Source organism: Plectropomus leopardus, chromosome 19 (genome assembly GCF_008729295.1).
Source record: "Plectropomus leopardus isolate mb chromosome 19, YSFRI_Pleo_2.0, whole genome shotgun sequence".
In the NCBI taxonomy this organism is placed as follows: domain Eukaryota; kingdom Metazoa; phylum Chordata; class Actinopteri; order Perciformes; family Serranidae; genus Plectropomus; species Plectropomus leopardus.
Window position 1 is genome coordinate 22640555 of NC_056481.1, and position 23277 is coordinate 22663831.

General features: G+C 39.4%; 1 protein-coding gene across 1 annotated transcript; it reads right to left on the reverse strand.

Moving 5' to 3' along the window:
- Window positions 1-17357: 17357 nt before the first annotated feature.
- Window positions 17358-22671, reverse strand: LOC121958879 (5'(3')-deoxyribonucleotidase, mitochondrial-like). The gene is made up of 5 exons (XM_042508042.1): window positions 22247-22671; window positions 21353-21453; window positions 20274-20334; window positions 20031-20145; window positions 17358-18406 (listed from the first exon to the last, which is right to left on the reverse strand). Exons 1-5 carry the CDS (start codon window positions 22520-22522, stop codon window positions 18267-18269), a joined length of 693 nt encoding a protein of 230 aa, XP_042363976.1. The 5' UTR covers window positions 22523-22671; the 3' UTR covers window positions 17358-18266.
- Window positions 22672-23277: the final 606 nt, after the last annotated feature.

Sequence of the window (23277 nt, forward strand, 5' to 3'; positions counted from 1 at the left end):
AAAAGAAAGACAGTGACCATGCAACATGTTCTCATTCAAATTCATCATATATTGCCGCTTTGTAATAAACTTCCGCGTCTACATATTACACTCTAGGTATCCTTCTGCCTCCTCTCTTTACATTTTGGAATGCTGCTACTGTGATTATGCTGCATGTGGTTATGTTTAGGCAATAAAAGCAAATGGCAACCAGTGCCACTACTTCAACAAACCCATATGCTGGCATTAATGGTTAAAATTAGGGGAAGGAGGCACATGGTTAGGTGTAGCAAAAAACATCAAATGCAGACAGGAAGTAAACACCGAACTCCCGCATGAAAGTCCAGGGATTGTTGGACCCATCCTCTACCCCTTCTGTCTGCCCTACTGGTGCCCTTGCACTTCTTATATTACACAATTTCTGGTAGCATTTCCACCTGATACTGTCCTTTCGTGTTTGTAAGTGACACCGCCCGGCCGCATGTTATGTGGACGCAGCAGGTGCTGCCCAGCTGTCCCCCGTTGTGTAATAACACTGCAACAGGTTCTGTCTGGCCGCGTTCTCACCTGATGCCATCCAGGGGAGTGTCATGTGGGTGTGAAAGGTGGCTTTTGGCATCACTATCTCATGCCAAAAGCAGAAACGGCAGTTGAGAAAATCACTGTTGGCAGTGCGTTGAAGCAAGAGATTGAGACGAAATGACACAGTTTCTTGAACTCAGACATCCACTCGACCTGAGCTCCTGTTGACTTTGATTTGCCTGAGAAGAGAGACTGTACTGCAGCACATGCTCCAACATTACACAATTGCATCACACTGACATCAGAGCAATTCTCATCCCTCCTCCGGCAGCTGCAGAGTGGTTTTATATTGCATTTCTCTTCACTGGCTTCCAGTAGCAGCCAGAATCAAATTCAAAGCACTTCTCTTGGCTTACAAAACAATCACAAGAACTGCTCCAGCCTACCTGGAATCCCTGATCCAGGTCTACTCTCCTTCTCGCCCACTACGCTCTGCATGCGAAAGACGCCCGGTGCTTCCAGCCCAGCACGGCTCTAAATCTCTAGCCAGACTCTTCTCTTCTGTTGTTCCCAAATGGTGGAACAAACTTCCAAACTGTGCGTTCTGCTGAGTCCCTTTCTACTTTTAAGAGACAATTGAAAACTCATTTGTTCCGAGAACACCTAGGCACTTAACCTGACTCTTCTCCTCTTTGCCCTTTGGGGTAGAGTAAGTCTGATGGTCCAAAACCCAGCACCTAATGATTACCTAGCACTGACAAAGTTGTGTGATGTTGTATGTTGATTGTCATCGTAAGTAGTGATACTGAGATTGTTGAATCTCAGATGCTGAGATCGCTACTGGTTATTACTTTGGTTTTTTCAAAAAAAAAAAAAAGGGGGGGGGGGGTGGAGGCTGCAGCAATTCTTCTGCCACTAGACGGACCAATACCTGAAGCCTTTTTCACTTAAGTCCTTAAGTCTAAATTCTTGCTTGTGTTGTACGTCGCTTTGGATAAAAGCGTCTGCTAAATGAAATTGTAGAATTGTAGAATTGTAGAATCTTCTGGTTAAGCATTGAACAATAGAGGACCTGTTCATAAGCCTGTTGGGCCATCATTTAACGGACTCCTATTAAGTCAAATGGAAAACAACATGCATCTTATTTGTGCACTTTGGATTAAATGACCAAGTACATTTGATTTAATTTTTATATTTGGATGATGATGTTTCTCAAGATTTTGGGTCATAGTTTACGAGAGGATGAAGTTTATCAGAGACGCAGATGATTAACTTTCATGTGTATTTCCATAAATTACACATAAGATCATTAAATAACATGGTTTGTTTACTTTGGGTTTTAAATGATGTTGTCTGGGCTAACCCCTCTTTTTTAATTTGTGAAATTGTTTTGGTGCTTAAACAGTTTTACAGCCCATTTTTTTTCCGTTTTGTTTCATGCCGCCTTCTGTGAAGCAGTTTGGAATGCTAATTTTGAGTGTCTGAGTGTAAAAAGCTATTTTTAATGTTCGTGCTTTTATTATTATTACCACAAATAAGTCTTTAAAAGAGCATTTTACTATGTCACTTCCTTATTTTACCCATGACTTCCACAGTCCAGCAAGATTAAAGCAGGAAAATGAACTGCCTTTTTGTTTTATTTTTTGACAGCCTGTAAACTATAACAGTTTTAAAATAGGCCTTTATTAGCTGGTAGAATTGTCATTGTGAGAAAGTGAACAAAGAGTTGGAGGCCAGAGGGATTATATTTTTTTTGGGTTGTCTGTTCATCCGTCCGTTTCTTCTTATCAAGGACATCTTGAGGACATTTCTTTAAATTTGGCACAACTGTCCACTTGGACTCCACAATGAGCTGATTATATTTTGGTGGTCATAGATCGAAGTTCAACGTCATTGTGACCTCGCCTGTTTCATTCTTGTGAACCAGTATCTCAAGAACACCTTGAGGGAATGTTTTCAAATTTGGCACAGATGTCAAATTAGTCTCAGTGAGTAACTGATTAATTTATTTAGACATTAAACATAAAACATGCAACAGCATACAGGGTCATTTTTTTTTTTTTTAAAAAAAAGGATTTTCACAAGATGTTGGGAAGAGAAAGCTAGAGGAACTGGTCCGACAAAAAATAAGTTTAATACAACAAAATTCTTTCTGTTGTGGGACTGATTATTAGTGCTAAATGCTAAGTCAGCATTACTTCATGTGATTAAGTTCAGTTGCACTTGTTTTATCAAATAAATGCACATTTTTAGATGCACAAACAAATTCACATTTTGAAAAGCATTTTTGTTTAGTAAATTCGATTCTGGTGTTCAAAGGGCTGAATAAATGATGATATTTTGGAACTTCTTTTTCAGTTTGTGTTTAGTTGTTGTATTGCCTGAATGTTATGTGCCATATTGTGTACTGGTTTGCTCTCTCTGCTGTGTCTCCCTCTCCCCTACCTGCAGCAATCATCACCTGCAGCTTCAGGTGGTGATTGCATGCAGCTGATTTCAATCACACACCATGACGTGGTGGTTATAAAGCCGGCACAGACCAGGCCAGTGGGCCAGTTGGCAGCAGTTGGGCTGTGTGTGTGTGTGTTTGTTGGAGCATGTGTTGCGATCCCTTTTTGCTTTTGGGGTTTTACTGTTTGACTTGAAACTTGTGGCCTTCTTCTTCTTAATTACACTTCTGCATTAGTGTGTTCATGAATACAGTATTTTTCCTTCAGGCACTGAGTCGCACATGTGACGTTTTCACACATTCTTTTTTTATAGATTTCTCATGCTGAATGATTGAAGCACAGTGGCAAACAATACACGAGGGGTATAAGAAATGATTTTACTGGCGAAACCTGAAACACGACTGTAGCTCCCAAACAAACATAACAAACACAACAGATCAGTCTGAGAGGTGATCAGGGTGGTTCTGATGAAATATCACAGTAAGGAACTGGTATTTCAAAACAGCATTTCCTCATAACCTATGTAGCGCGTAATCCATGCAAACACACAATGTGTGTTGTGGCTTTCGGGCCCCCTTGGGTTTCCCATCGTCTGATGACGGCATACAGCGTCAGTCTGCATCTAAAAACAACAGAACACCAAGGGAATGGAGGGAATGCCATGTAAGGATTGACATATGGACTCTGTGGAGTGGTGCGCACACACACACACACACACACAAACATTTGTGTCTGACAACTTGGCATCAGTGTGCGGCTTCACACTGTGAGCCTTCCTCTGTGTAGCAGCTTCAATCTGTTGGGCAAAGACGTCAGTGTGTGAAGTTTCCTGGCACCAAAAATGATTTGAAGATGCTTGTCCCTGTCACGCACACAATCATATACACATAATACACATAAAACATATACAGTATGCAATACAGACAGATCCACATGAGAGTGGGGGGGTTAAAAGGATCAGCAGTAACAGCCATCATAGCTAAAAATAAAATAGTACCACCTACAAAATAAAAAAAAGTGCAATATTCAACACTTTTAATGATCCCAGTGGATATTGGACCGTTAGAGCAGCAGGTGGCACAAACCTGAAGGCCAACATGTTATTTTGGGCTCACACCAAACCCCTCCTGAGGTTTAAAATCCACAGGACATTCCTGTGAAACCCACCGCCCGAAAGCACCAACTTGACAAAGACACTTTGGCACAGACCATATGATTCATCTTCCTAGAAAGGAAATATTTTGAGTATATTTTTGTAATCTCTGATTTTTTATAATTAGTTACCTAATTTTAGCACTTTTTTTCTCACTTCAGAGCGGGATGATTCAGGATTTTGGGCGGCAGCTCTGCCTCCCTCGCTGGTGTTCACGCACACTCAAGAGCGACTTTGTGAGTCAATCTGTGTAGTTCACTGGCAGCTTTTTTTCCCCCATCCTTTCTCTTCTCAGGCCACCCGCACACACAGACACAAGTCCAATCATTTGCGTCATCCTCCATTTCCACGGCTCCCGCTCTGATAGAGTCTGAGCATCCTTTGCCTGAGAACTCGCTGCATTATTAACTCTGCTGTTTTCCATGGAAAACTCTTGTTAAAAATGAGCGCATTATGTAAGAAAAATTGGGCCTGTTGAGTCACACAGAGAGTAACTCATGAGAGGAATTCCACCGCTTAGAAGGTCAATAATCAAATATATCCAAGGATGTGAAATATTTACAGCAGCACTGACCCCCTCTTTGGATGTTAACATGTAAAGATCCAAAAGTGGTTCAAAAAAACAGAAAATATCAAAAGACTCAAAAATATGCTAAACTTCTTATTGGGCAAAAAGCTAATGACAAAATGGGCATCCTATAGGTCATGGCAGACATGGTTGAATTTATGTTTGGTGGATGAATCAAGAACTTTTATTAGGGCTGTCAAACTTAAATTTCTAAATAGTGATTAAATTGCAGAATTTAGATATTCAATCACTATTAATTGCATTTTTTAATCGCTTTGTCAATTCTGTTATTTTGAATTTCAAAACAGTTTTGAAGTCCATATTGACAAGTTAAAGCAATTTTTACCAGATTGTCTTTATTAGGAATCAAATGACAGCAAAGAACTGCATGGGACTAGCATAAGGTGGGCATGTCTGTAGAGGGGAGACTCATGGGTATCCATAGAACCCATTTTCATTCAGATAGCTTTGGGTCAGAGGTCAAGGGACCCCTGTGAAATGACCATGCCATTTTTGCATTGCCAGAATTTAACTTAAGTTTGGAGCTTTATTTTGCCCCCTCTAAAGCATGGGGTGGTTGAAACCATTGGGTCCTTTTAATTAAGGCTGTATATTCGTTTTTTTAAGGAAATATGAGCAACAATAAATCATCTAATGAATGCAGAAACATACCATATTAAAAAAGGATTGTTGTGGAACTCAAAATGTTAACTGCACCAAGATTTGGCAATCGCATCAGACTTTTAGTAATATTAACTGTAAAGTGAGAAGCCAAATATATCTCCAAGCAGTTCATTTACTCTCTTACAGTTTTTGAATTAGCCTATGTACTTAAACAGCATAATAAAAATTCAATCATAACTTTGGTGTGCCACCCCAAGATTTTCATTTGGCCACTGCTATGACACATTTCTGGGTGTGCCACTGTGAACATAGTTTAGTAATTAACTGTTACTGTTATTAAAGAGACATATTTTAGCAGGAGCTGGTGGAGACCAAAAATGAAGCTAAAAATAGAGTGAATATTGGAATGAAACTGATTAAGTGAAAAGAAACATGCCTTAAAATGAATGCTAATCTTCAAGAGTCAGATTATTTGTAATTTTTTATTATGTATTCTCATACATAAAAAAGACAAAATGCTGTCATCCCAGCCCACCGCAATGCAACCTAAAATAACAAAATGTATATGTGTATCGTAAAACTTCCGATTAAAAACAACCCTACTAAAAACTAGATCTAAAAAAACTAAAGAACAAGAAATAAAAGTACAGGAGCAGGATGTTTAAACAAGCAACCCCTGACCAAATTAAGTTTATCGGTGATGGTATGTCATTGATGTGTGTAAAACTTGTTCTGCTGCCCCACATGGAGCTCTTTCTAACCTTTTAAAGTTAATTGTTTTGAAGTTAACTTCCATTTCCTGCTTATGATCACCGGGAGGCCAACTAATATTCTTTTCCAGTCATTAGCTTGTGTGCTATTTTTAAAAGCTCATATCTTCCCTCATGTATTTGAGAGAGACACATGTGGAGGAATACTTGAGTTTATTTGTGGCAGGATATTTTCATTTTATTTTGGGAAATACGTCAAGAGCACACTCCAAACTGTTAATGTCATTTGTACATTGTACTGGTGGGTGGTGAGCGTGTGTTTGTTGATTATGTGTCAAATTTAATCGTGCTAACAACATGTTGCTACACAGAGGGCCTTCAGATACCGAAATCTAATTAACAATAGGATGAAATGAATCCAACGTGTGTGTGTGTGTGTGACGTGAGCAGCCTAATGTGAAAATTTTCCAGCTCGGTCCTGTGCCTGGAAATGAAGCAGCTCTATAAAGAGATGCTACCTCAACAGCTATATCTGTTCCCCTGGTGGAGATAGATGGCAAAGTGATGCGGTGGTCTGGTCCGCTGCCGTGGAAATTTACCTGCTTTTACTTTCCATTTCCCCCACACATACACACACGGTGCATGAAGGCAGGTGTAAACAAACACACGAGCCATGCCGCTTCTCCCATACTGACAGAGGAAATTAATCACAATCAACCCCAGCTGATAGGCAGACAGCATGTTTTTTCCTTAAGCAATTGTGCAAAAGCAAGATAATAACTTAAACTTCTTTGGTTAAAACATAATAGTCGAGTCAGTCTCTCGCTCACATAATCAATTTTTCCATTCTCCTCCTTTGTCAAAAGTCATCAAGTCTTACTTGGAAGTGAATTCCATTTCCAGGAACCTTTGCAGATAGGACTACTTTGCACTCAGTGATTATGTGATGTGCGTGCATGGCAGTGGGCAGCGTTCCTTTCTTTAAAGAAGAAAAATTAAGTGGTAAAGATGCAGTTCTGCGCTTAATTACCAGCATGGTCCCCTCAGTGATTAGTGCAGATGTCATTGTCTTCCTTTGCAAGGAAAATGAAGTCCCTTTCACCGTAAGCCTGACACGTGTTAATGGTTTCTTATGACCTGAACTCTTTTCCCCCCGACGAATGAGTACAGAGGAAAAGCGACTCGGAGCAGAAATATATAATGTTTATGGACTTGAGTTAATTGATTTCCCTTTCTAGCCTGACCCACTTTCCTAATGTGCCCCGTCTATTTCTGCTTTACTGAGTTGTTTTTGACGTTTCTCTGAATGCCTTGACAACACTGAGGGATCAGGGTGCTTTTTACCTCCTGTGAGACAGCGAATCATGCACAAAACACAGTAGCATTAGTAGCATACAGTAGCATTGCATTCTGATCTATTGAGGCTGCTGTCAGTGAAGACAGAGGTTTCCATTCATGTAAAAAGGCAGATCTCAATTTGTCAAAATAAAAATTAAGGTAAGGGGATTAGATTCTATATTTTTGTATCAACAATTAATCAAATGACCAGGCCTGCCCACAGAATTGGCTGACCCCCTGAAAATGTCCAGTTAATGTCCTCTACCCAAATCTGCTTTTACTCATATCAGTGCATGTGTAGCGTTTTGTCTTTTAGTTTATATTAGTACATTTCTCACATCATATAGCCAGCCTCACACAGTTTTTTTCCTCCTTCCTCCTAGCCATGGCCAGAGGCATTATGTTTTTTGGTCATCCACCAGTCCGTCCATCCCATTCTTGTAAATGTAATATCTCAAGGACACCTTGAGGGAATGTCTTCAAATTTGTCAGGGTCACTGTGACCTTGTCTGTCACATTCTCGTGAATGTGGTATCTCTGAAACACCTTGTGGGAATTTGGCACAAATGTTTACTTGGACTCTAGGATGAACTGATTAGATTTTGGTGGTCATAAGTCAAGGTCACTGAGACTTTGCATCCGTCTAATTCTTGTAAGCTCAATATGTCATGAACAATTTGAGGGAGTTTCTTCAAATTTGGCGCAAACGTCCACTTGGACTCAAAAATGAACTGATTCGATTTTGGTGGTCATAGGTTAAGGTCACTGGGCACTTGCATCGATCTCATTCTTGTGTGTGAAATCTCAAGAACACCTTGAGAGAATTTCTTCAAATTTGGCACAAACGTGCACTTCTATTCAAGAATGAACCAATTAGAATTTAGATTTGAAAGGGTCAAGGTCACTGACTTCAAAAACATGTTTTTGGCAACAATACATATATTTCACAATACAATGTATTACAACAATACATGCATTTTTGTTGCTTTAATAAGTAATGCTAAATATTTTGGTTCAAAATATAATGTGGTTATCATTGCTCATAGGTGGGAAGAACATGATTACTGCTAGACTCCATGGGTTCCCGAAAGCTTACCCCTTACTTCCCCCTTTCTGTGTGGCCTTGCAAATTACTCTATATTTGAAAGAGGTTGTTCATAGTAATAAACCTACAGAGAATTTTAGAGCATTTTAGTGTAATTCAGCACATTTTAGGGTTACTGCCTGCCACTTTTCTGTTATGGTTAATTCTCACCATTCATCAGCATTGTTTAAACACCCAGCGAAACGCCAACTGCAGGCCACGTGGTGAATATAGTGGAGTATTTAGCAGCTAAAGAGACTGATATTTCACTCAGGAGATGATGGCAAAACAGCTAAAATGAGAGTGAATGTTGGATTCATTCTTCAGGTCGCGTGACACAGAACTCCAAATATATGGTTACCTTACTGTGAGGTAACAGTGAGGAATTCTGCAGGAGCATACTGCTACATCCCAGTCATCAAATTTACATTAACTGTGACATTACAGTTAAACACTGTAATTTCACAGGAATATACTGTTATGTCACAGTAATGAAATGAGCTTTCACTGTAGGGTAACAGTTAAATACAGTAATTCTACAGGAGCATACTGGTAAATCACAGTAATCAAATGCACATTAACTATGAACTTAAATACAGTACCACAGTATATCACAGTAAAATGTAGGCATGACAACTGTGGAATCACAGCATATAGCCGTTATTTCACAATAATTGATTGACTAAATGTAGATTTCTGTGAAAGTAATGCAACTAGTGGCCAGAAATTTATTGTAAATGTACAGTCAAATATTTTACAAAGTGGTGTTAGTTTAGATATGCTGGATATGTAAAAACCTATTTGCCATATTAACGTAAAAGTTGATAGTATGTCAGTGTTGTGTTTATATCTTGTTTTCACTACACAGCAATATTCAGTGACCCTTCTTGACGCCCAGAGGAAGGAAAAATGGGTTGTGTGGCCGTAGGCTACATGAAAACAGCATACCTATAACCTACATTATAGAGTCTATAGACGCCTCAGCTGTCTTCCTGATGACAGTTTAAACATCCATCCCTCAGATCTTACCCTCTTCCTGTTCAGCAGTCACCCTACATGGTATGCTTAACCTCAGAGAGTGCTTTTCAAATGCTTGGCAGATCCAGTTTTAATTGCATACCCTTTCAAACCAGGCAGTCAACAACTTACATTAAAAGTTTTGAAAATTAAAAAAAAAAAAAAAAAATTAATTAAAAGAAAATTGCCTGAATACAAGCAAAAAAAAAAAGGAGAAGTAAGAAAAAAAACAAGAAAATGACCTGAACAGTGTTGAAAATGAAATCAAATTATAACTTTTTTTTCCTGTAACATAATAAATTGAGATATAAAATTATGAATAGTTTTCTCAGCTTTTTTCCCTTTTTAAAGCAAAATTTCAGGTCATTTTCTTGTCACCTTTTATTAATTTCTTGCAATTTGTAGGGCATTCCCAGCACTGGCATTTCTTGCCTAGTTGCTCATTGAAAGGTTTAAATGCATGCAGAAGTTGTCTGAATGCAGAAAAATTAAATTTATTATGTTTCATGTTTAAGGTTTAATAAAAAGGCTAAAATAAATATTGTTTTTTTTACAGGTGAGAAAATGAAATACACTATGGTGTGGAACAGAAATCCAATGAATAAATGTTTTTACTGATAAAGCTAGGCTCAGTCAATTAAAACCAAAGTATATTCAGTAAATACGGTGAACTGGACATAAGGGCAACAACACCAGGTACCATAAAATAAGCTTATCCTTGTTACCGTTCTGTAGTAGAGTCCAGGTGTGTGTTTTTTCAGTAATTGCCTGCAGTGTTTGACTTCCACCACCCATAACACCAGCTCAGCAAAACACAGCGTCCTGTTCCTTCAGACAAACAGATGCATGGATAGATGAGGGACGGAGACAGACAGATGACAAAAAATCCAACTCACAGAATGATGCCTGCGAATGAATCACTCTTTGGCACTGGCAAAAACATGCTTATTACTGACTCAAATATCACACAGCAGCATCTGGGATATTCCTCACCCACAAACACAAGAACCCGAGGACCCATTTGCTCATGCACGCAGACTCATTGGCTCGAAATCACATGCTGACATAATGTGACATACAATTGAGTTTGGGCGTTCCAAGTAGATAGCATGACGATTTTGCGTACATGAGAAAGGCTGAGATGTAAACTAGATTAGCAAGAATTTCTGACTTGAGCTTGCTCAACCTGCCCCAAAATGCATTGCAGCTCTTAGGACAGTGCAATTGCTGGCAGCGAGGCAGACAGTTAAAATAATGCATCATTGCTCACCATAAGGTCTGTGGATTGTCATGATTTTGGGGAGAAGCCATTGCTGTTGAGTTTTTCAAATCAGATTTTTGGCACTTTTGAGCACCACAAGCTAAGTGACTCAAACTGCTCTAAAAAAAAAAAGCACATGGCACCAGACTTTTAATATTGTTGTGATGTGAAAATGATTCCATGTGGAACAGATTTTGCGACACTTTCCGTGCACGTCTTGTACCTTCTCTGTTGTAAAGCAATTATACAAACGGAAGAAGGGCAATCCAAACACACAGGGATGATAATGGAGTGTGGGATACAGGAAGAGGCAGCCGAGGGCCTCTGACGGAAGGAACAAAACAACTCAGCAAACAGGAAGCGCTCCACCTGACCCGTACTCTGTTTATGCGCTTGACTGTGCTCTCTGTACTTCCCTGTTTTTCCAGTCATGCGTTGGTACTGTTCAACTCCTTGTAATGTACTTTCTATAGAAAAAAGTCACTGGAACATGCACAAATATACACACTGGTGTATGTTCCACTGCACAAAAGCATTGACACTTTCACTGAATATTTTTCCCTAATTATTAACATCAGAAGCATGTCATTAACCGTCTATGCTGACTCTTAGCCCCGTCTGCCCTGGTGAGAACATCTTGTACAATATATCTCCTCTGCACAAACAATACACTCTGTACACTCACTGTGCAATAAACACTATTTCATTGGTATGTTCAATATGAGGAGCCCCCCATAAGACCTCTGTATTCATCTTAAAGAGAATGTTTTGCTAAGCCCTAGTTTTATTGCTCTAAAGGGATTTCCTCTGGACTCTGACGCATTTTCCCAATAAGGACAAACCTCCACAAAACTGTGCATCTCACTGTACTCTTCTACTCCAAGACTATCTACAGATCTTGGATTAAGGCTACTGCTCCTGATAAGCAACGACATTAGTTTGTTTTTGGAGCATTTAAGAGCTAAAGTGTCTGATCTTTTTCTCAGGAGTTGGTCGAGAACAAAAAGAGTTAAAAGTGGTATGAATATTGGACACTAACACATCTCCAAATGAATTCTGGCAATTCCATTTATTAGGCAACTGTTGCAAGCACATGACAACATCGGTGTTTAGATTAGGTCCGTATAAGCCTCGCTTTCAGCGTGGATGGATTACTGAACGGGCTGACAAGGTCAGGACGCAAGCTCAGGTGCCCAAAGTGTAAGGGGGCCCCCTGGCCTTCACTTGCAAAATGTCACTCAGATTAAAAATGAACCTACTAGGAAGGGACTTAAAAACACCCAAAGTTGAAAAGGAACTGCAACGAGACCTCAAATACAACAAAAATGGACAAAACACCCACAAAAGGACTCAAAACAACCACAAGATACACACAAAAAATGCAGAGGCATATTGTAAAATGGCTATAAAAACACCCCAACTTACATAAAATTACTTCAAAGAGATATTGATTACCTCAGTAAGATGCAAATGTATCTCAAAGATACCCAAATGACCACAAAGAAACACAAAATGACTACAATGATGGGAGAAATACCAACAAAGAGACACAAAATGACTACAAAAAGACACAAAACTACTTAATAGAGACATCTAATCACCCCAGCAAGACACAAACATACCTCAAAAAGACACAAACAACTACATTACAACCACAGAGACAGAAGAAAACTACAAAAATGGGCAAAACACAAAGGGACACAAAACAATTCTGAAGAGACATAAAATGACTGCAAACTTGATGACATGATGGGACCCCAAAAGACATTAAATATGTACCTCATTACCTAAATAAGACACAGACTTACCTCAAAAGACCCGTATGACTACAAAAAGACACAACACAACAACAAAGAAGCACAAAATAACTACAGAAATGGGCAAAACACCAAAAAAGAGACACAGAACAACTACAAAGACCCATAAAACAACCACAAAGAGACATCAAATGACTACAAAAATGGACAGAGCTCCAACAAAGATACACACAGTGACTACAAACAAACACAAACCAACCACAAAGAAACATAAAATGACTTCAAAGACGCAACTAATTACCATAATAAGACACTAAAGAAACCCAAATAATTACAAAACAACCACAGAGAGACACAAAATTACTTCAAAAATGAGGAAAACACCAATAACAAGACAACTCAGACAAAAGCAAAACAGAAGCATTGTAATATTGGATAGCTGCACAAAATATCTGCAAAAAAACTGAAAACTGAAATCATTCAAGTGTTGGCAAAAACAACTGTAGCCAGGACGTATTCCTGCAAAATAAGTGTCAAAGGGATTGCCAGAGTGGATTTTTTCTTTCTCCCACCTCTTTAAATCGGGCAGCACGACACATTGTTTTGCCTCCAGGTAAAATATGACACATACAGAAGAAATACGGCTGTCTGACTGTAGCGCCAGGGAGCAAACCCAAATCCTTGTTTGATACTGAGCTGGTGTTACAGGTGGAAGTGAGTCACTGGGTGTGTGGGTGATGGTTGACAACTTTTAAATTTATACACAAACACAAAGGACTCGTGTCCATACACACTCGATAGTGTTTTCTTTCAGCTTTATGCTCTATGAGGACTCAATATGTGTGAAGTAATGTCACTGCATGGGTTTGTTTGTTGTTTTAGTTAAATTCAAAGTTACCGTAACATCTGGAAAATTTTTAATAAAAGAAAGAAGACTACAAGGACTAACCCTGTCCAATTCTCCAGACATTTGTCCTGTTTCAGTGACGTTTTGTTGCTGTTGAAGGCCTGTTGTGTTGTTATAGACCGTGAAGTTACATATGGGGGTTATTTCTGGTGTGATGACGGCAGGTGAAGCACACGTTCATTTTGTTATAACAGATTTGTCACACATGAATGTTGCAGAGTTCAAATGCTTTTACGGGCATTGTGGTCCAAACGGGTTTTTACCTGCTGTCTGTGTTTTGTGCCTTTATACTGCACCTTGTTAAAAGAAATGGGTCAGCAACACCCCCTATTGACTCTAGGTTCATTTCCACCCCCTTCAGACAAACACCTCCTCTAACTCTAAACTCTTTCAAACTGAGCAGTCATCACAAGTTTGTTCATCTGCTCAGTAACTGAGCCAAACAGACAGTAAGTTTGGCAGCTGAGAAAACTTGGCCAAAGACTAAATCAATTGCCAATGAGATTTCATGACTATTTTGATCTGATGATGATTAAAAAACATTACTTTGGCCAAGTACAAAGAATGGATTTAAGAAATATAATGCTCAAGTTATGATATGCGTCATCAAAAGCACCACAAAAGTGAAAAACAAAAGATTGCCTTGTTAAACTCCCTAGCTGTCTGATTTGGAAATGGAGCCTTTCATTCAGCCAGTAACTGCAACACATCAATTTGCTCACTGTGTGAAAATACAAAAATAAACTGCCTTTATACAGCTTTTTTTCATAGCAGATTGTCAACCTGTTCAGAAATCTCTCACAGTGACGCTCTGCTCTTTGCCAATGCATGCTGGGTTAGATTCATGCCCCTAACAACCATGCAAAGGATAATGTCGAAAATGGACGGATAGCATGCTGGCAAGGTTTAAATCCATTCAACAACACATCTCTAGAGTTATATCCAACAGGCCATAGCTCAGCTGAGCAGCACAACAGATCCATGTTGAGGTGAGAGCAAAGTGACCTTAAAGGACCCAAGACTCAGTGCTGTGTGACTATCAAACTTCTCTCTCCAAACATCTTGCCCTGTTGACACACTGCTATAGAGGATGATTGCACACAACCGGCTGCACCGTCAGACAAGTCAAGGCAAGAGAGTTTTGTTCTGGTTCATCTAAGGTCAGTATTTTGTCACTTTCGCATGGTGCAAAAAATGGGAGGAAAATAAAACAAAGATAGCAAGTTGCTAAGAAATGTTCCACAAATTGCAATTGCAGTATGTGTAGATTTAGAAAATGCAATTTTTCAGGTAATTTTTTTGTTTGTTTGTATGTTTTTTCTTTCTTGTTTCTTTTGATCTAATTGTCTGGTAATTTTTTACTAGTTTTTTCTTTGAATTGTTTTTAATTTTTGGTTCCTTTATTCTTAAATTACTCTTTGCCTTCTTCCATGTTTTAAAAAAGAAATTAAGCCAATTTGCCATTTTAAAGGGTTAAATAAAGCTTCATTCATTCATAAATGAATCTGGGCTGCTGAAAAAAAATGATCAGCACAACAAATATAAGACAATTATTGACAAAAAATGGCTGACGTACAACTGACACACATGCAGTGTTTGTGCAATGGTTGACCGGTTGTTTTTTTGCTGTCATGTAGCTTAGTTTTAACAACAACGTGGCTATCAGGTGGGTGATCACATGGAACCGATGAAGCTTCCAGCACTTCGGAGACACAGCTGACCTAGTTGACCAGTTAGTGATGGTTGGAAAGGAAGCGGTGGTGACTATAAAAAGTGCACCAGGACACAAGTAGGGTTTTGTGTCAAAGAACAGAGATTTTGCAATAGAGCCATTATAAAATCTCTTCTTAATGCCATCTTTACATGTGTGATTTTAGATAGCATGCCAGCATTGTCAAAGCAAAAGAGGTGTGACGTTTAACGCAGCAGTTGGCCTCTAGTCTGACATGCATTATATAGACCGTTTCACTGTGACTCTGTTGTTATGGCAACAGCTTTGGTCCATATTTACTTCCTGTCAGCTACTACATTAACAAACAACAGGAAATACACTTGTACCTATTTAGAATGTTTATGTTGTCATGTTTAAAACGGTCTACATGATTCAAAGTGCTTTCAAAACAGTTACAGTGGCATGACATGGCAAAAACAATCTCTGACAATTAAATAATTCAGCTACAGCAATCCTCTGTGCAATTATTCATATGTGCAATATTCTTTTAACTTGAATGTAGCCTATATTTATGTGTGTGTATATCTTCTTACTCGTGTATGTATCTGTTGTACATTGTAGTATTTCACACTTACAGTATTTTATATTTCTAACTTTACGTACTAGAGAAAGAGCAGAGTAATAAGGGGATGCATGTAAAATAGTGTATCTAATCCTGCCACACTCCAGTATGAAGTGAAAACTCCATACCACCCACAAATGTGAATATGTTTACTCTCTGCGAGTTAGCACCATGATGTGTTGACTTGCCGTGGGAGTTTCATTCATGCCTTTCATCCGAGGCATGCTGGGCAGGCTCCATTTCCCTCCCTGACCCAGCCTATGTATAAATATTGCTTTATGTCACATTCTTCATTTCCTGCAAGGATTTCTTTAACTTCTAAATTCTTGGAAATCTGATAGATCTGGGCCATGGTTTCATTACTGGAAGCTATAGTGAGATTCAATAGAAATGTAGTCTAAGATAGTCATAAGTCAAAGATTCATGGGTATAAAGGGGCAGATACGAGTGACAATGAGCTGTTTCTCATGCATCGATTGATACACGTCTATGACAAAATGGACTGCAGCCCAGACTCATATTCAGCAGCTGCTTCTTCATGTGTTTTTAACTGATACGATCAGCAGAGAGAGGAAATTACAACAAAGAGTCGGCATGTTTACTTGCACTGCTCCATACTGCCAGAATGTCAACCCTGAGGGATGATGAGTTTCCAAACTTGTGCCAAAAGATATAGTGAGTTCACATGGCTTTTGACAGTGTGGGCCTCAGTATGAAAACTCAACAAAGATAATCAAATGCACCCATCTGGTCATGCTCTTTTTCCTTTCTTTGTGTGTTTTCAGTGAGATAACATTTAAACAACTCACAGACAGAAAAAAGCATGTTTGAATTGACACATTTGAAGAGGCACAGTAACACAGCACTGCATACATCATAAAATACGTCATAAAATACTGTATGTTTACCCTTCACCACTTTGTCCCCAAAAAGCACATTAGCGAGGCAATTGCAGAATTAATCTGCCAGAAACAAAGTGGTTTTAAACTTAAAGCCTTTATTCTGTTTCTGTTGACTCTGAATGAAATGTTTTGTATGATGATAAAATTACTGATTTTTTAAATAGTCTGGTGGGTTTGGTGATAGAGATTCCTGGGCTGTTTTTTTTTTGTCTTTTGTTAAAAGGATCTTACTGTTTAACAAAAAGATCTGTGTAATGTTGTCAGCCACTTGCTTTGCCCTAGTGGTTACACTGCTGTCTGTTTTGCAGCTGCAGCCCTGTTGCTGAATACTGTACAAATTTCAAAAATTGTTCTTCCCATTAGTCACACAGACACAGAAACACTGGAAAATATGGTCCAGGTAAAAAAATACATTACAATTTAATTGACAACAGAATACAACAATTCATTTAACCGACTGAAAGTTGTTTTTTTTAAATGTACGCTTGCCAAATATACCTCAGACAGAGTACGTTTTTAGATGAAACAGACAAATGCATTTTTGTGGCTGTTGTGAGTCAAAGACATAAATGTGTATAACATGTGTGTATACTGTATATTTCATTTTTTAAAGAGTGTTCAATTCACAAATGACATCCTATAATAAATATGAAGAGATCTGCTATTACTTCCTCATTTTAGCTTATATACAATAACTGAACTGCAGGAGTAACATGGTGTGTTCAAAACTGTTTTACCAGCTGTGTGAAAGTGTAAAGTGTGCATGTGGAAACATTAAGAAAAAATAATATAAATTATCTCTCTTTATTGAGTTTTGGTCCTTTCTAACATCAAGAAATAAGTCTGTTCAATTTCTGAACAGTCTTACACAACCTCCAATAAATCTTTTCTTCCTTTAATGTTTGAATCATATTCAGCACACGTCTTTTACCGTCTCAGTATATCCAACACTTTTGATGGTTTTGGCAACATGCATTATGCACAGTATATGTGCTGTTCATTTTTTTTCTCATAGTGGTGTATTAGTTAAGATGCATAGATCATTGTGAAACAGAGGAAACACATTTAAAAAAAAGCACCAATGTATCTCCTCTTTAGAAACCATGAGAGACATCTCTGTACATATATTTGTATGTGCATGACAGTGGTACACGGTGACCCAAGACACATGGTAGTACCCTCCCAAAATGAACATGTAGTATGACGACCTGACATAACAGTAACGAGTGTTTTAAAGTCCAGGTCTTACAGTATGTTTATGTATTGCACATACTTGCTAGTGCCTATGACTCCTGGAGAGTTTTTTTTTTTTTTTTGCTGTGAGAAATGGGAGTGCCTGCTATTCACAACAACTTCAACCTGCGCTTCAACCTGAAGTTTCTTCAATGAAATGTGGTGGAGGTGGTTCACTTCACACTCGGTCTCAGAGTGCCCCCTTGTGGTCAAACAAGAGAAAGTCCTTTCCCGACAGTTCATCAAGTTTCTTCTTCCTTGTTAAAAGCATCCAACCTGAATATTTATTTATCTGATCATTCCCCTATTAATATGTTACCCTACGTCTTTTAGAAATCAATTCTGCGAGACAGTGTTCCCTTGGAACCTCGGCACCCACTGGTGGCACCCACCAGTGCTGGGATGAGGATGCTGCAGTGACTCCCACATCTACCACTAACAAGGAAGCACGTGGATGAAGGAGTTTCTCACTGCCATTTGCTGTCCAGGATGGCCCTCCAGTTGTCCGACCATGACAGGAGTCGCCTCTGGGAGGGGCTGACGGAAAGATGCTTGTTGTGGCAGGCGGTGAACAGGATGTGCTCCCACGTTGGATTGGGCTCCACGCCTGATCAGGAAAGGTACAAACATTATGTAAGAACACATTACAACCACACATATTTCACTGCGTAGAAACCTTTGCTTTCGCCAACCACGGCAGACTAACAGTCCACACACAGTGGCAGCTGTCTTACAAGGTATCAATGAGACACTGAAGAAAATGTATGCAAATAATTAGAACACCCACATTACATTACCGAACAGGATTATGCAATCCTCTTCCTTTCAGATTTTTTTCCCTTCCTTCTTTCTACTTTTTAATCTTTGGACACACGTTCATGCATGATGAAGGCTGTTCATTGAAATGTTATTTTTTAAACATATTTACATTTTGATCATGTCACCACCAGCTTTGCAGATGGAAAAGCAAAACAGTCGTGCCATACTAAGCAGTGGAAATGCTTTCTTAACTACTTCTACTTTGCAAGAAAAGACCAATGTTGTTTCTTTTTTCACACATTTTAAAAGAAGTCAGCTAGAAACATTAAGAAGTCTGTCAGAAAGGACATTTTCAACCAGTTTGTGGAGTTACCCTTATTAGCTAGTCAGCTTCAGTCGTATGTTTACCACAGAAGTAGAGTTTATGTGTGGCAGTAGCTGACATGGGGAGAGGGGTGTAGGTTTCGTCACATGTCCCTTCATATGCTTCTGTACGCCCTCTAAAAATTCTTGGAGGTCCATGAACGCAGCCAAGGCAAAGCTCTGCGTGAGTTCTTTTTTCCCTCAGCAGTAGTTTGTGACTCACGGGGGGAAAAATTGATCTGTTGAATCATTTAAAACTGATCAGTTCAAAGAGGAGCGGGTGAATTCAAACTTTTAGACCCAGCAAAATGAATGGTAAAGTTTCACCTTAAATGTGCCTGACATTCTGCTGCTCCATCTGTGCCCAGAGTACGCTCTGCGCTCCAAGAGTGTGATGCAATGAATAACTGAAAGGTGTACATATTTCAACAGTGGTCCAGCTCCAAAAATAGAAATGCAATGTGTGACCGCATATGTTTTAAATGTGGCAGGCCACCAGAAATACATTAATGTGAGGGAAACCCTGCACACAATCTTTGTGGTGTATTTACCTTTTTTGTGGTCAGTTGTATCTCCTTGTGGTTGCATTGTATATCGTTGTAGTAGTTATGGGTTATTTCGAGATAATTTCATGTTTGTTGTTTTGTCATTTTGTGTTACATTGCAGTTCCATTGCATTTTTGAGTCTTTTCCTTGTCAGAATGTGGTAATTTGAGTGAAAATTTGCAGGTGAAAGCCAGGGGGTGCCTCTGACACTTTGGGGCCCTGGGTCTGTCTCACTCGTCCTGCATGTAATCCATCCATAGCTACGGCTAATCCAATCTGCCTGCGAGTGTTTTTATTTTGGCCGCCTAATGTGAGCGTCAACAGCTGGAAATGAGAAACTTGCTTTTGCCCGCTTTTGAATGAAATCGAGGACTCATTATGCAATCATACGTAGAATTTTCAGCTTTTCATGTGCCAGGGGACAACAAATATGACTATTTTTGCAATACAGAATATCAATTTCTTTTGTAATGTATTGCCTAAATTCAAAAAAGTATTCAGTTTTGTTATTGTGACGAGACGAACACTGCCTACGCACACACTAACACGCCTCTAATCCTCACCTAGAATGTCAGGCTTGTCGTCTATGAGGATGTCCCCGGTGATTACGGTCTTGTCTCTGGTCAGGATGACCTGTTCCAGAAAGTCATTGCCCAAATGTTTCTCTACCCAGGCATACTGGACACACATGCATATGCACACACACACACACAAACACAGGAAATGAGATCTAATTAGAAAAAGGCAAAACAGAGGTCATTTTTGAAGAGGACAGAGTAGATGTTGTTGAATGGCAGAGGGCTTACCTTCTCATATGGGCAGTGTTTGTAATGTTTTATAGGACTGGTGCAAATAAAGACATCTGTGCTGCGGAAAGAAAGGACATCAACAAGACCAGAGTGGAAAAATTAAAAACAGTTTTATCCTTTAGCTGCTTGGACCTGACAGACACACTGGCTCTTTATAACTGGGAGCTATTTTAGGGTCAGCTCAAGTCAAAAACAAAGTCTGTGATCACACCATATGGCAGATTCCCCTGATAAGAAAACAGGTTCATCTGGGTTAAACAAAGCAGTTCATTCCCACCAGGAGGGGAAATGTAAACATAAATATGATGGCTATTTTCACATGTTGTTCCATTGTGTCATGTGCTTCTGAAAATGCAACCAGAAATGGTAATCACAGCCCTCTCCATGTTGATTCAGATTACACTTAAGTGAATCAAAGAAGTTGTTATAAATACAGACGCTTTGACCAGGGCACACAGAGTGCACTGGAAGCACAGCAGCCAATGTATCTCAATATTTTTATATTTATGGATGAAGTAGCCTCTGAAACAGCGAGGCAGCAGGACACTAAACCTCTCCATCAGTCAATGTCTGACATAGCAAAAAGGAAAATGACAACAGCAAACTTTCATTTCCTTTTTCTTTTAAATGTATGTCCCTTTGTATCATTCTGCGTCCCCTCCCCTTACGGTCTGTGAACGCAGCCAAGAGCTCCCCATGAGTTATTTTTTTCCTCAGCAGTAGTTTATATCTTGCAGGGAGGATGACTGATCTGTAGATATGTTCACAGCTGATCTGATCAGATCAATGGGTAATAATTTGAAAAGCTAGTTTTAATCTTGCAAATAGTGGCAATGCAAGATCCCGTCTTTGAAAAATCTCATAGTTTGTGACTAAATACTCAGTCTTTCGATGTGACCTTATGTCAAGCTTTAGTCCTTTTTAGGTCTTTTAAATGTCTTCTAGTGTACGATAGGCATTAGAAAAAACTGAGTATCAGTACAAAACTGCACAAAAAAGAGTGCTCTTTTGTATTCAGTTCAATTTGTTCAATAAGTGTATTGAACACATTAATTAACAGTATCTTCAAGACTTACTTATCCATCTTGGCCATCTCCTTGACCGCCTCCACTCCTCCTGGCAGTGGCTCCAGTTCTATGAAGAAGTCCTTGGACTCCCAGATACTGATAGCTTTTTCCTGCAGTTAAAAAGAACAGAAAGCAGCTTTGTATCAGTGTACATTGATAAGGTTTATGAATACATTCACACTCTGAAGGCCGTCTGTTCAAACGTTGAGCGTTTCGAGGTGAGCCAGACACTGTTCCCTAAAGGAATAGAAAAGTACATATTTGAATAAGACTGCACTGCACAGCTTTCTTGAGTGTTTTAATAATGAGAATGTAGAAACTAAGAACATATTTGTGGTCTATTTCTTCTTCTGCGCTCATGTTCAACATGGACCTTGTACCCCTAACGTGGTTTATGATTTGTGTACATAACACAAATTAGACATATTTTCCATAATTTTTAAACCAGGGGGAGTTTTTTTTCATTGTCACAAAAACAGATAAAGTGGCTTTAATGTGCAATTTTGCATAATTATTGCACGTTCTACTGCTCCCTCTGTGCCCAGAGTATGCTCTGCGAGTGTGTTGCAATGAATAACTGAATGGCATACAGTGGTCCTAATGAATGGGCCAGATCCAAAAATGGATAAACAACATGTGGCGGCAGATGTTTTAATCGTGGTGGGCCACCAGAAATAAATGAATGTGTAGGAAACCCTGCACACAATATTTGTGGTGAGACTGTGTTTAACACACAGTCTATAAATGGGATATTGCCTAGTCGTGTTAATTAAATTCTGTTCAAATAAAACTAATTTACTGGAGACCCTGGGGAGCCAGCTCAATCACCTCTGGCTCTGGTTGCACATGCGAACAGAAGTAACTACAACACTATAATATTACACATGTATACATGTCACTTACACACAGGTCACTCCTCAGCTGCCCGTACTGCGTTGACACCCAAAACCCTCTCCTGTCATCCAGGCTGATGTGGGGTTCGTCCGGGTATCGGGCCCGGTACTTCTTCAAGAAACCCCCCTCGAAGTCCGCCAGGACCCCGTCCATGTCAACCAGAACCCGCAGTCTCTTACCAGAAGCGCGGGAGGACGACATGTTTACGCAAATCCTCTTAAAAGGATCACGGAGCAAAGTTTTCCCTCGTCCGAGTAGGCGTGTAGTACTCAGCAGTAATACCATTGTTGACCCTTGACTGAGCGGCTGCCGCAGTAGCTGTCACTGAACCCTGTCCAAACGACGAGAGATCACACTGGAGAAGGTCCGCATGGGAGTCGAAAAGTTTTCTCAATACTGCGGCACTTTTAGCACTCAACATTTGCTGGGTGTTTTTTTTTTTTGTCTTTTTTTTTGTTTTTTTTTGTCTCACAGCTTATTATTCTGGGCGTCTCACTCCCATTCAGCGGCTGAGCTAACGGTCGGTAGCTAACTTTAGCTGACAGGCTAGCCGCACAGCAGCAGCGGCAGGCAGGTCAAATGTGACCTGCCTTTGACCACAGTGTCATATGAGCTGTTTGCATCGTTTGTCAGTGTGTATTAACTGTCCCGGTAGCTACCAATAGCCTTTCTCAAATCCACAGCATCTGTAACATCTGGCTGTTGGTGCTTCCTAAGCGTAAACAAGTAGTACATAGCTGGTACTGCGGCACTAAGGAGAGAGAAGCTGGAGAACAAACTGTACAAGCAGCCGGCACGCAGCAAAGATATGATTAAGGAACAGGATGTCTCACTCCTGTGTTGTTTTGTGTTAGAGCCATAAAGGCACAATTTGCAGTTATAAAATATTGCAAAGTTGGAATTCAAGAAACAAAAAAAGAAAAGATTTTAGGACCACTGATGTTATTATGATTATGATTATTACTTGATCATTATGTTATTATTTTACTATAGGTAGAGACTATTTCTGCTTAAATGTGACACGTGATAGTCAGTCCTAA